General features: G+C 39.6%; 1 protein-coding gene across 1 annotated transcript; it reads right to left on the reverse strand.

Moving 5' to 3' along the window:
* Positions 1 to 10,332: 10,332 nt before the first annotated feature.
* LOC110509818 (myosin light chain 4-like) lies at positions 10,333 to 11,388 on the reverse strand. The gene has a single exon (XM_036968207.1). It carries the CDS (start codon positions 11,275 to 11,277, stop codon positions 10,660 to 10,662), a length of 618 nt encoding a protein of 205 aa, XP_036824102.1. The 5' UTR covers positions 11,278 to 11,388; the 3' UTR covers positions 10,333 to 10,659.
* Positions 11,389 to 13,962: the final 2,574 nt, after the last annotated feature.

A 13,962-nucleotide genomic window follows, 5' to 3' on the forward strand; every position in this document is an offset into this window, starting at 1 on the left:
TAAAGGCCCAGTGTAGTCAAAAATGTGATTTCCCTTTGTTTTATAAATATTTCCACACTATGAGGTTGGAATAATCCTGTGAAATTGTGACGATTATGATAATGTCCTTTTAGTGTAAGAGACGTTTGAAAAGACCGCCTGAAATTTCAGCCTGCTTTGGTGGGATGGAGTTTTGTCCTGTCTGGTGACATCACCAGGCTGTAAATTAGTTAATTGACCAATAAGAAAGAGAGCTCCAAACCTCTCTGCCAATAACAGCTAGTTTTCAGTTTCCCCCTCCCCACTCAGACCACTCCCAGACAGTCCTAGCAAAATTATTGCTTGAGAAATTGCTCTTTGCTAAGAAGCTATTTTTATATCTTTATGACCATTTTAAATAAAAACAATCACAGTAGGGTACGTAATTGTTACCCAGACATGATTTGATATTGAAATAGAAATGGCTGCATTGGACCTTTAACCTCCAAAAGTGTGACTCTCCACGGGTGTCCAATTTATAATTTGCCACAAGGAAGGAGAGCAACGGCCTTTAGCTGTTTTTCATAAGGCAGGAAAAAATAGGAAATTAAGGAAATAAACCTAATCCACTCTAAGATGGACATAGGGACTTATTTAATTAGACAGTAGCAACAGGAAATGCAGCAACAGGGGACATTGTTATTAATATTTTGTGAATGATGACATATTTCCTTAGTTATAAATTCAAGCAAACTAGTGCAGTGTGACTGCCTACTGTAAATGTAAATGTGGCATACTGCCTAAATTAAAGGGAAACGTTTGTCAATGAGCTAACCAGAGAGACTTCTGGGATTTGTAGCATCACATCAACATCACATCAAGTATCGCTAGCTACCTTTTCAACATATGCAGCTCTGATACTGCTTGTGTTGACAACCGTATAAGATGGCATTGGCATCATACCTAGTCGTTTAGTAATAGGTTGTCATTTTACGCAATCTTTTGATCAAACATAACAAACCATCTAGTCAGATGCTCATTTATTTAGCTCTAACGCAATTGTTTCCCAGGTCTAAAATATTTGAGATATTACAACACATGACATCAAAGCAGAATTGACATCTCATGTCTGCAAGACGGTGAATGTCTCCCCCAGAGATTTGGGGGAAGTGGTATGTATAGATGGATAGGGGATTCTTAGGGAGTGATGTGGTGGCTTTCCAATCATTTGATGATGCAGCATCTGTTTTCCTATGCCTGTCAGTGGTCTGACACAGTGGGTTATAAATATGTCCTGATCAAATGGTTGGAGGAGTAGGCATCTAGAGACCTGGCAGATGTGTGGGCATCTCTCACTCATTAACCACTGCTACCGGCGATGATGGCACCAAGGTTGCCAACATTCGGGATGATCAGATAGATGAGACAGGAAATAATACAGTGGAGGATCTCCACTGAATTGTGTCGCTGCACACGTCAGTATTATAGAGGCAGATGTTTCTTCATTGGCTCGGCATCCCTTTAGGCATTAATAGGTGTGAAGGATTGTGGGTAAAGCCTGTCAGGATGCTTCATTCCGTAATGTGATTATCAATCTTGTAATCTGACATTTCCACAGAATCCCAGCAGATTAATTCTATGTGTGTTGGTGGAAATGTATAAAATACTGATGTCTCTTTGCTATTGAGCAAATCTCAGCTAAACAATTATTGCCGTCGATGGTTGCCGACTTCGGGGAAATAGGAAGTACAATAGCAACTGTGCTGGGAGTGAGGGATGCCTTACCTTATCTGCCTGATGATTTCTGAAGAATTAACTCACCAGCCATGTGCCTCTGCATCACCAACAACCTCCTATGCAATACAAGAGACGCTGTTGCCAAGTGAAACTACAGAGGTTCCGAAATTGTTTCAATGCACAACAAAACAAGTATCAAGCTGGGGCCTTTGTTGCTAAGGGCAACAAGGCTGTCTGTTTAGTCTGATGTGGATTTAACGGTGATGCCGAGGAATTAAGCAGCAGGAATTAAGCAGCAGGCCGTTGTTTGTCCTGAAATCTGCATATTCACTTAACTTATTACCCTGTGTTTTGGCCCAGCTTCATTACGTTTCTGGAGTCCTATTTCAATCAGTCTCTTCCCTTCACACGGCGTTAGCCTCTGGATAAGTCATACTTCCAAAGCATGACCAATAGATGAATAAAATGCTATTCACCGAGGTTCCTGCGAGGATGCCAATTAATTTAAGTTTCAACTTCAGCTCAGCCTTCTGGGTCAGGAGGAAGCATTACGATTTCATAGTTGAGGTACACAAGGATTTGTTTGTACCAGTTGGGAAATTAAATCATACTGTGTCTTGCCAACTTGGGTCTGACCATGCATTTTTGTCAGGAAATAAGGAAGAGCCACAATATTATCGTAGTAAGACAAATCCAGTTTATTTTTCACACCAACACTTCTACTAAGACTACACTGAGCCTACACTGAGCCTTAGAGGCTAGACTATATGTTCAATAATATTCATAAGTATTTTCAATAAGTATTCTATGGACATTTTTTGCAACATTTTGTGATTATGGTGTACATGGTCATTTATTTAAACAGACGTTTGAAATAGTTATAATATATGCCATTTTCCCTTTAGAAAGCAGCTAGCCAAGATTGTAGCAGTTGACTGACTGCACGTAGCAGTCAATTAAAAGAGCTTTCCGCAACGTCATCAATCTGTGCGCCGGAAAGGAGCAGTAGCCTGAATCAAAACCACATTTATCCATCTTTTCACTTTTGTTAAGGTCATTGACTCAAGTAATTATTCAGAATGGCTACCCAAGTGAGGAGAGAGAAAGTTCATAATTAACAGGAATTGTCAACTATTGGGGAAAGGGAGGATATAGCTTTGAAAAATTCCATTAGAAAGAGATTAGTCCAAGTCAAATTGTTATCACTCGGTCATGATTCATGAATTCTGTTTATCTCTACAGCTGCTCTTAGATTCTTAGATTACCTGTGACATTATTCACTTCTTCTATAAATGACTATAATCCACACCACAATCATCATCAATATTGTTATAGGCTGAAAGTTTGACCCACTGCTGGCCTACTTTATAGGGACTCTCTCGTTTACTCTCCCTTGTGGTTTCCATGGTACCCTGGGGTTTCCTTGCCTTCCTGTGTCACAGCTGGTGTAATCCTAAGGGAAACAAGAGTCTCAGTTTTGGGTGGCATGGGACTCCTATCTCTCCCTCTGGTTAGATCTATTAGCGGAACATTACATGTAATTGAACTAATTAAATCCACTTATATAACTTCATGATGTAACTGTGTGGCAATTGCATTGAGAAATAAAAGTGTAATTGAACATTTGAATCATATCAGTGCTCACTCTGACATTTAATCTCTGAAGATCTGAAGCAGTTTCATTAAATAGAGATACTGTATCATTCATTCACATATTCATCCAAAAAAGAACCTTAGAAGATATATTCATGCTTTACAACATGGGGAGGGATTACTCGTTTGTGGACTACCATTTTTACCCAGCAAACAATTGAATGGTGATAATTGAATTTCTGCAGAATACAATTCACTTTGCCCTTGGATAAATACAATCAATTGTTATGGAGTATTTCAATGTGCTGTGTTCTCCTTTTTCAATGCACATTGTTATCTTTAAATGGCTACTGCAGGGTATGATAGTACACAACCCTAATAGTGTAGCCATATTTGCGAAATGATATTATAAGCCATTTAGAGCAAGTGTGTAATGATATCATGTTGTTATTACATTTCCTCAGAAACCACAGGCTCTAGCCTCTGTTATAGAAAACGGTGTGATCTTGTGAATTTCTGACATCTTTTCATAGACTTTACAGATGAACATCTCCACCGTTGTATATTTGGCACCATTTACCTGGTTCTCCCCCTGCTAAAGCATGACATTTCATTTTCTGTTCCCTAGTCAAACAAATAACTTTTTTACAAATATCTACCCCTTAATACATACAACTGTCTTCCTGTGAGCAGGTTTAATACATGATCTTCACAAATACATGACCAAAACACAACAAAAACAGTATCCGAGACAACATATCACTCTTCATTTACTTCAAATAATATAAACTCAAATAACAAGCATACAGAGAGACCTACTAGTGCAATCAAGATTGTACATATTGATCACAGACGCTATTCTCACGCACTGGCATGTGGTGGTGGCTCAGGCTAATTAAGCATCTCAATAAATTGCATTCTACCATTATCTGTCGGGGTCACTGAGCCAGTGGTGTAAAGTACTTAAGTAAAAATACTTTAAAGTACTACTTAAGTAGTTTTGGGGGGAATCTGTACTTTACTACTTTTGCTTTTACTTCACTACATTCCTAAATAAAATAATGTACCTTTTACTCCATACCTTTCAACCGACACCCAAAAGTACTTACATTTGGAATGCTTAGCAGAACAGGAAAATGGTTCAATTCCCACACTTATAAAGAGAACATCCTCAGTCATCCCCTGCCTCTGATCTGGCGGACTCACAAACACAAATGTTTGGTTTGTTTTTTATATCTGAGTGTTGGAGTGTGCCCCTGGCTATCTGTTTGCTTAATACCTGGTGTGCGTAATATAAGGATTTTTTTTATGATTTATACTTTTATTTTTACTTTTGATACTTAAGTATATTTGAGCAATTGCATTAACTTTTTACAATTATATTTAAAAACAAATACTTTTAGACTTTCACCCATGTAGTATTTTACTGGGTGATTTTCACTTTTACCTGAATACATTTCTATTAAGGTATCTTTACTTTTACTCAAGTACGAAAATGGGCTACTTTTTCAACCACTGCTCTGAGCCCAGGAAAATATATATTACCACTAAACCAAAAGTTTGCATTTTCAACCTAATTTGGCATTATCTCGACTTCCTGCATCCAGTCTGAACTTCATATCATGTCGACCTGTGGAGGTTGGAGATTAAGAAAGGAGTACATTTTTCACAACATGCCAATTGATTGCTGTATCATCTTGGCTGGAAATGTTAAATGTTAATGTGAAGCCATCCAATTCAATGATGTGTCTGTATGAACGCAGAAGGATGTTTTGTGGAGAAGACATTTGAGGGGAAGTAACCTAATCGTTTTGGCTTCAGCCATTATCATCTCTTATAGCTCATATCATAACTTAAATTGTAAGCTCAAACGCGTTAATGATCCTTATCAAATCACCATTCCTTTGAGAGACAATTTGTCAACTATAGACCTTAAGGCATGTCACAAGTCAGTTTCCAACGTCCATCCATGTCTGAGGATGGAAACCAGTCACTAGGGGAAACAGTGAACTGTGTTACCTTCAGGTAAGCACATGCTTCTGGTTTGAAAGGTTGCATGTTTGAATCCAGCAAGATACATTTTTAAAATTTTATATTTGTTTTAAGCCTGTCCCAAACCTTAACCCTTACCAATTACTTAAGGATCGGCACAGTTGACAGTTGTAAATCATTCAGCACATTATGTCAAGATCTCAGATTTTAGAGTAACAGCAAATGTCGGTACATAGAAGTGTCTTATATCAACTGAAAGCTTAAATTCTTGTTAATATAGCTGTACTGTCCAATTTACAGTAGCTATTACTGTGAAAAAATGCCATGCCATTGTTTGAGGAGAGCTACAAAAAAACAAAATCTTTTTTTTCACCCCTGTAGGTTTGTTAAAGTCAGCTCTGAAGGTGAAATGTGTACTTACATTCTAAAATATTGCTCTGATTTATCATCCAAAGGGTCCCAGAGATAACATGAAGTGTTGCTTTGTTAGATAAAATCCTTTTTCATATCCTAAAAAAGCTCATATAGCATGCATGATCAAGTTTGTATTTCCACTCGTTCAATTTGCAAAGAAAGTAATCTGTGAAAATCTCACCCTAAACATTGTTTCAATGAGTCAAATCATGTTCGTATCTATTCCTCAGAGATCCTAGAAGGCAACAAGACTTCTCTATTTCATTAGGGGTGTAGTATATCCTATAGGACACCATATTTGGTCAGAGAGCGACGCCTTCATGGCATACCGATGAAGCGGGCGGCCATCACTTGAACGACTGTATCTTTGTCAAATAAGCACCAATCGTGGTCAAACAAAGCGAGTATTTGGAAATATGTCGTAAAATGTAACTTCTAACCTTGTATGACAGCATGCCTTTTTATTTTGGATAAAAATTCATATTCAAATTAATATAAGTATATTCAGTTATGAAGTTATGAAAACGGGTTCTTTTGCAAAAGTTGAACTTATATAATGGCTACTAATACTGGAAAAGCTAAATCAAAGTCCAAGTATACAGATTTGACGATATTCTTGCAGAAAAATGGAATATGAATGTGAATGTCTCCTTCACAATTTGCACAAATGCACATGGGGACTTCACACTAAAAGTCTTGAGGATCAGTCATACTCCAAGCTATCCATCTGAAACGTTGCACATACACTGCTGCCATCTTGTGGACACTATCAGAAATGCAACCAGGGTAATGGCTATAACAGAAACCTTTCTCTTGCATTTCAAAGATGCTGGTTTAAAAAAACACTGGTTGGTTTTTTTCGTTGTATTTTCTTCTACCATATCTATTGTGTTATATTCTCCTACATTCATTTCACATTCCCACAAACTTCAAAGTGTTTCCTTTCAAATGGTACCAAGAATATGCATATCCTTGCTTCAGGCAGTTAGATTTGGGTATGTCATTTAGGCGAAAATTGACCAAACACTTCGAAGTTAGACATTCGAGAAACATGGATGAATGTCTAATTCTGATGTGAGATTGTGAGATTTTGCTTTAGATCTCACTCTTTGTGTCCAAGAGCTGCATTTGGATCCATGTTCAATCTGGCACTCTCTTCCACACAAGACTGTCAATGGGACGACTCTGCTGCTCTGTACATCGTGGCATCAGAGTAATACTTTGCCTGGCTACCTGAACTCCGAGCTCTGACCAAACACTACACCACACCCACAGATGTTAGTTACTTCTCTGCAATGAGTCTAGATCTGAGTACCTTCCCAATGATTGGTAAAATGCAAACACATTCTAACTGCTCTGATTGGTCGCAGAAACGGATGGGTTGGGCAAGAACAAACCGTCCGTAAAGCGGCTTTGATACTCTGATTGGTTAGTGAGGATCCAATGACTTTGTTTTGCACAACACCCCTCAATTTGACATCACGACAAATAACTTCAGCGATGATAGTCTCAGGCTGAAGTATGTTGCGAATCATAAAGCAGCGGAAAGATTCAGTTTGAATCATCAGGCAAATCCTGGCTTTGTACCGACAGCAATATGTCAGATAAATAACCACTAACGGTTACACAGAGTATGTCTTAAATCAAGATTTAACATGCTACAGTATATTTGACTCACTCACTTTTCCACCACAAAACACCAGAACATGGACAAAAAGAGTAGAACCAGCTCACCCTGCTTTTACACTATGATTTGAATATTAGATGTTCAATGTAATTTGTGTGTCAATTATTATTTATTAAGGAATCATTTAACCACATTCAAATGAGAGTTCAGTTTAGGTAACAGCGTTGACCACTAATAATCACTAATACGATCACTAATAACACGAAATGAAGACAGATCTTCAGATAACTTAAAATGATTTTGTCAAAGCAACAAAATAACCAGGGCGTTACAATAATGGTGAAAACGTGGAGACATTTGGGGATTAAGTGGGTTAAAATCACCTAGAAGTCACAGAGGATGAACGGAAGGACATGTCAAAATGTATTGTTTTGGAACATTAGCGAGTCTTTATTCATATATAAAATCATATATATTGAATTCTCCATCAAAGGGCTACATCAAAGGGCACGTCAATTATATAACAGGCTTTCAAAATGAAATATTGGTACACAATTTCTACCTAAAATATCAAAGGGACGCAAAAGACATTAAATTCGTGGAACGACCCCATTACAAGATAACACTTGCATTACTCTGCTCATCACCAGCAGACCACCGATTGTCCATAGCTACCCCAAGCTTGTTAAATCACAGTCACACTGTGCACGCTGCAAGAGTTTAGGATTTTAATGATGTCAGGGTAAGGGTAAGGTACACCACACGCAGCACAATGTTGTAACCCAATTCCCAGGAAAAGGAGTCCACATTCACACCACCAAAACACCATGCATATCTCCTCATGCAGCTTTTCAGCTCGGGGCTATGATGACCAGAGCGTGGGGATGGAACAGTGACAGAGTGCTGCTACCAGACTATATCTGCACATCCACACAGCCCAAGGGAAGGAATTAGACCTAAATTGAAGGGAGTATCTCTGTTATACAGGGATCTGTGGGATCTACAGTGTATTAGCGGGGTAACTAGTACATTTGTGCATTTGGCCAAAGGCGCCTCTCTCTGTGACTATCCAATGGCAATAGTGTATTTGGGACTGTGGTAACTGTGGATGTTCGTGTGCTATGGGTCATGTTCGCTTCTCCCACTTGGCCATCTACTTTTTAAATGGAAGTTATGCTGATACTTACACCCCATTTCACAAATATCTATTGAACAAAGCCTGTTGCTTTGAATAACATGTTATGAAGGAGTACGTCTACAATCTGTTGTCAGAGAATAGTTGAGCGGAAATCATAGCAGAAGGAGCTTTCATCATACTACATAATGATATTATGCAATAAACTATACACCTTTTGTTGCCATAAAAATACACAGTTGTTTCAGGGTTGTGGTCATTTCATTTGGATCCTTTGATGTATTGAGGGAGATAAAGCTGCTGTACAAAGACTATGATTTGCATAGGTTTTGAGATATTCTGTCTGACTGCCACACGGCTTCCTCTCAGATACTGAAGAAGTCACATAGTACTTACCTTTTCATAGTTTCCATGGAAACAAACACATCTACAATTTCTGAAGGCAAGGGAGCAGGTGAATAATGGTACTGCATTATCCAACACAAAATCACTAAAGCTCCTTCTGAACCAATATGTTATGTGCATGGTTGAGTGGACTTTTATCGCACTTTGGTTAGTTAAGATGTTCGCTCTTGAATACCAAATATGGGTTTTGGACATTCAATTGCACTGCAAATAAGACAAAAATTGAAGAAGCAAAAAAAAAAGAAAACAATAATTTTTCTGAAACATACATGCTTGGTCTTGACTTTCTGATTATGTGGTCCTGTGTGGCTGTTGGTAGTGTCACCCATACGTAAAATCTTTGCACACATGACTGTAAGTCGCTTTCGATAAAAGTGTCTGCTAAATGGCGTATATTATATGATGATTCACATTCTAAAGTGATTCAATTAAAATTTCACTATACATTGCCTTTAAAGTATTTTAAATCATTTGTGGCTAAATTAATTCACAAATATAATGGACTTTAAAACACATACCTTTCCTATCTTTAACCACTGTAACTCACCATAAAAATAACTGACGAAACAGCCGTAATACCGTTCAGCTTTTCTCAAGCGAAGATATTTTAGAGAAACCTGCCAAGACTGTCAAGACATTTTACTTTTCTTGCTATGATTTTCCCTGAAATCAGATTTACTTTGGCCACCTGCTAAGCCACCCAGGGCAGGGTCTTCCTCCCCATGTAGTGGTTGTATTAGTGTGTGTGAAATTTGTGTTTACAGCCTGGTAAGCCAGCATTAAGCCCACTGTCTGCTCAGCACTGGGGATCAGAGAGGCAAGCCTCGGGGCACCTGTCTGACGGATGACAGGGGGGTGTTGTAGTGGTGGCTAAGGGGGTGGGTATGTGTGTGTTTGGGTGAGTGTGTACATGTGTATAGTATATACTGTATGTGTGTGTGTGTGCATACCTGTTCATATCTGGGTGTTTTTCTAGTTTCACTGTAGCTGCCCCCCAACTGAGACCAGCACTCAGCCAGACATCACTGTCACTGTGTGTGGGTGGATGGGGGGGTGGGTCTCTTGAGCTCACCCAGACATAGAATACCCTGAGACGCCCCTCTCGGAGAGATTGTAGAGATTGTAGAGATGTGTATCTAGTCTGACTCTGCAGGTAAAAATAGAATATGTTCCATTGTCAAATGGAGCCAAATCTCCTTGATTCCTCCATCTCACACAATAAAGTTCAGGTATTATACTCAATTTGGAGGCAATTTGAGGAGTAATTTGACAATACCTGGCTTTTACTGAGCTCTGAAATACTTTGAAATATGACACGATTTGTCTTTTTCTGAGCTCAAAAATATCATGCTCTGAAATCGAAGCAACATCAATGTACTCTATGTCCAGAGTGTAATGGAAATTTACCATTAAAATTCAGCTTTTGCGGATAGATATTAGATGTTGAGTAAGCCAATTATTAGAGACTTTATAATCAGATGTGCTTTATTTATTACATTTATAATATTCATGATTTATTAAATGTAAAATGTTCATGGCTTCAGTATCTCATTAACATTTCTCTATAAATATTTTTTTTTGTCACTGTACATTTTTTATTCAAGGAAAAGGACAAATTAGGTCTCATAATCAACATTTTGTGACATGATTGTTGCCAGCTGCTTTTAGCAACAAACATAACAGTACATTTAGGGACATGCTCACCACTAAAGTGGCAGTGGTATTGATGAGACAGGTACTGGGTCCAGAGGAGAAAAAAAATACAGAATCATTGAAGTCCTTCTGGTAAAAATCCAGCTCATCCAGACAGAATGTGCTTTACGAAGGAGGCGTAGTTGATGCATCCGTTGGCATCCTCTTGGCCCGCCATCAGCCTGTCTACCTCATCCTCCGTCATCCTCTCCCCCAGGGTGGCCAGTACGTGACGCAGCTCAGCGCCCATGATGGTGCCGTTGCCCTCCTTGTCAAAGACCCGCAGGCCCTCAACAAAGTCCTCAAAGTTGCCCTTGTCCTTGGCGCGGGAAATGTGCTGCAGCATTGGCAGGAAGGTCTCAAAGTCCACCAGCTTGCTGCTCATGTCCTCGGGCCGAGGCTTGCCCAACACCTTCAGGACGTCAGAGTTGGTGGGGTTCTGGCCCAGCGCCCGCATCACATCGCCGCACTGGGCGAACGTGATCTTCAACTCCCCTTTGGGTGTGCGGTCGAACAGGGTGAAGGCCTCCTTGAACTCCTCGATCTGGTCGGCGCTGTACTCGAGGGTGATGCTCTTGGGGTCAAAGTCAGGCTCCTTGGGGGCCTCAACCACAGGTTCGGGGGTCGGCGTGGGCTTGGGCTTGGCAGCGGGTGCTGCTTCCTTTTTGGCAAGCTCTGCCTTTTTGGACTCTGGCTTCTTAGCCTCCACCTTTTTGGGGGCCATGGTGCTGAATGCGTTGAGCTGGGATGCGTGCGTCTACGTGCTCAGCGTTAAAGAGTGAGAGTTCAGAGGTAGGGAGGAGGCAATTCCTAAGCACAGATGGTCAGAGCCTCTCCTGAAGCTTTTATATCTACTTAGCCTGGGGAGGGGAGATGGGGCCGATTAACAAGGTCGTATGGCACACTATAAAAGGAAGAAACCTGAAATAGATCTGCCTGTCCGTGGCGTCACAATGAGGTATTGTTCTCAGCTGCTATCATCAAGCCGACAGGGCTCTCCACTGTCATTGGCCAGGGTCCAGATACATTAGCCCAAAATGTTCTGTCTCACTGATGGGTGCAGGCAGGGATCAGGACACACAGACAATGTATTCTTGCATGTGAACATTGACCAAAATAGCTTTAGTGGCCAGTCACTTGTTTGGCAGTTCATTAAAACGAAAAAAATATCTTATGAAATGTTTCTATGACACAGCAATGGTCAGTTTTAAATCATCTTTCCTGAAGAAAAGTTGGGGCGGCAGGGTAGCTTAGTGGTTAGAGCATTGGACTAGCAAATGAAAGGTTGCAAGTAAATATCCCCGAGCTGACAAGGAACAAACCTGTCATTCTGCCCCTGAACAGGCAGTTACCCCACTGTTCCTAGGCCATCATTGAAAATAAGAATTTGTTCTTAACTGACTTGCCTAGTTAAATAAAAAAGTAGACAAGTTAACTGTTGTTCTAAATTTGGCCCACAGAGGATACACTAATTCCCACAAACATCTGCCATGCATCACAATCACTAGATCCTGAAGTTCATAGTATTTAAAATGCTGCTGAAAGGAATACAATTTATCAGGAATTCATGGGTAAATGGTGTGCTAAATGTTTGGCTTAGAGAATTGACAGCTTGACTACATAGCTAGACAAAGCAGTCAAAAATAATAATCACAATCAGCCACATTGCTTTACCATGGGCTATCCCAATTTTCTGCTATAAAGTTTCCCGAAAACAATTAAAGTGTCTTTAGTCCACATGTTTGGCTCTCTGCTTTGATGGCCATTTAAAATGTATCAAATAATTGACTTATTTAAACAATTCTATGCAAAAACAAAATGTAAATGTCTCTCTTTAAAAGTTTGACTGTAAAAGTTGTTAGACATACATATTACACGGATACATAAATGATCTATAAATGATTGCATGCTTATTACATGTTTATTGGCACGCTAATACATTGCATGTGTATTAAACATGTATAAACAACTGACCTCCAGATATCTGCTTTAAATAATTAATAATTAAAAAAGGAAGAAACTGGGTTTCTTCTCCTCAAAATAGTATGTAAAATACTTTCCCAATGCCTAGGGAAAGCAAACTGTGGATGCAGTCAAATCAAGTGTTATGTAATTGAACAGATTTTGGAGCGGTCTTTTACTTGCTGCCTTCATACATATTTATTTCCTAATGGTGAAAAGCCTGCATCTTTGTTCTCATTCAAATGACTCAATGTGCCGAGAGAATGAGATAAGGCTTGATGAAAATGCATTAAAAGGCATTCAGCATCCTTATGAATCTCCCTTTCAATGCAGAGGTTAATCAATGCTCAGTCAAGCACATCTACTGTAGCATCCAATATAATAGACAAAGTACTGGTTGTAAGAAAATAAAAAAAAGTTGTATAAACCTCAGTCCCACTAGCCAAGGAGCCAATGGCTTGAGATAAGAGTAATACATTTGAAGACATTGAAAAAAGGAAACACAACTACGCAGAAGTCTACATGCGGTCATACACAAAGACACTTGTAGTGCTCTGTGCCTATATATGTTCTCTGGATCATATTCTGTGGAAGCGGGGTTTCAAGGTCAAGTAACCAGTGCAGTTGTAGTGTGTATGCCCCATAAATATATAATGTGACCCTCAGCAGAGTATGAGTGGCTCCTCTACAATTTCCCTGAATTCAAAGATGATAAATTAATCAACCAAAATCCATTTAATTGACGGGAGTGAGGGCACGTTTAGGATGGACCATACTGCACCAGAATTTTAATCTATTACGGCTACTTTCATTTTACACAATGCCATTTATCATCTCAGTCTAGTGGCAGCCCAAGCATGGCATGGTATGATCACATTATCCATTTACCTTAGTCTATTGACCATGCAAGTCCTCCTCAATCCTTCACTGTGAAGTAGGGACACTGTCAGTGTGAGTGAGTGTGTGTGTTTGGGTATGCCTAAGATCATTATCTCCCTTAGAGGTAATTTGGCCAGCAGGCTTGAAGGCTTGTTTGTCCTCTTTTAGTGTTTCTGTGTTTCTGTGAACGAGAAAGAGAGAAAGCGTTATGCATTTACAGTGGGGCAAAAAAGTATTTAGTCAGCCACCAATTGTGCAAGTTCTCCCACTTAAAAAGATGAGAGAGGACTTTCAACTCCCTCCAAAGATTTTCTATGGGGTTGAGATCTGGAGACTGGCTAGGCCACTCCAGGACCTTGAAATGCTTCTTACGAAGCCAGTCTTTCGTTGCCCGGGCGGTGTGTTTGGGATCATTGTCATGCTGAAAGACCCAGGAAAGACCCAGCCACGTTTCATCTTCAATGCTCTTGCTGATGGAAGGAGGTTTTCACTCAAAATCTCACGATACATGGCCCCATTCATTCTTTCCTTTACACAGATCAAACGTCCTGGTCCCTTTGCAGAAAAA

The sequence above is a fragment of the Oncorhynchus mykiss genome, chromosome Y (genome assembly GCF_013265735.2).
Source record: "Oncorhynchus mykiss isolate Arlee chromosome Y, USDA_OmykA_1.1, whole genome shotgun sequence".
In the NCBI taxonomy this organism is placed as follows: domain Eukaryota; kingdom Metazoa; phylum Chordata; class Actinopteri; order Salmoniformes; family Salmonidae; genus Oncorhynchus; species Oncorhynchus mykiss.

Coding starts and splice junctions, on each gene's coding strand:
- LOC110509818 (XM_036968207.1), bottom strand. CDS start 11,277: ATGGCCCCCAAAAAGGTGGAGGCTAAGAAGCCAGAGTCCAAAAAGGCA.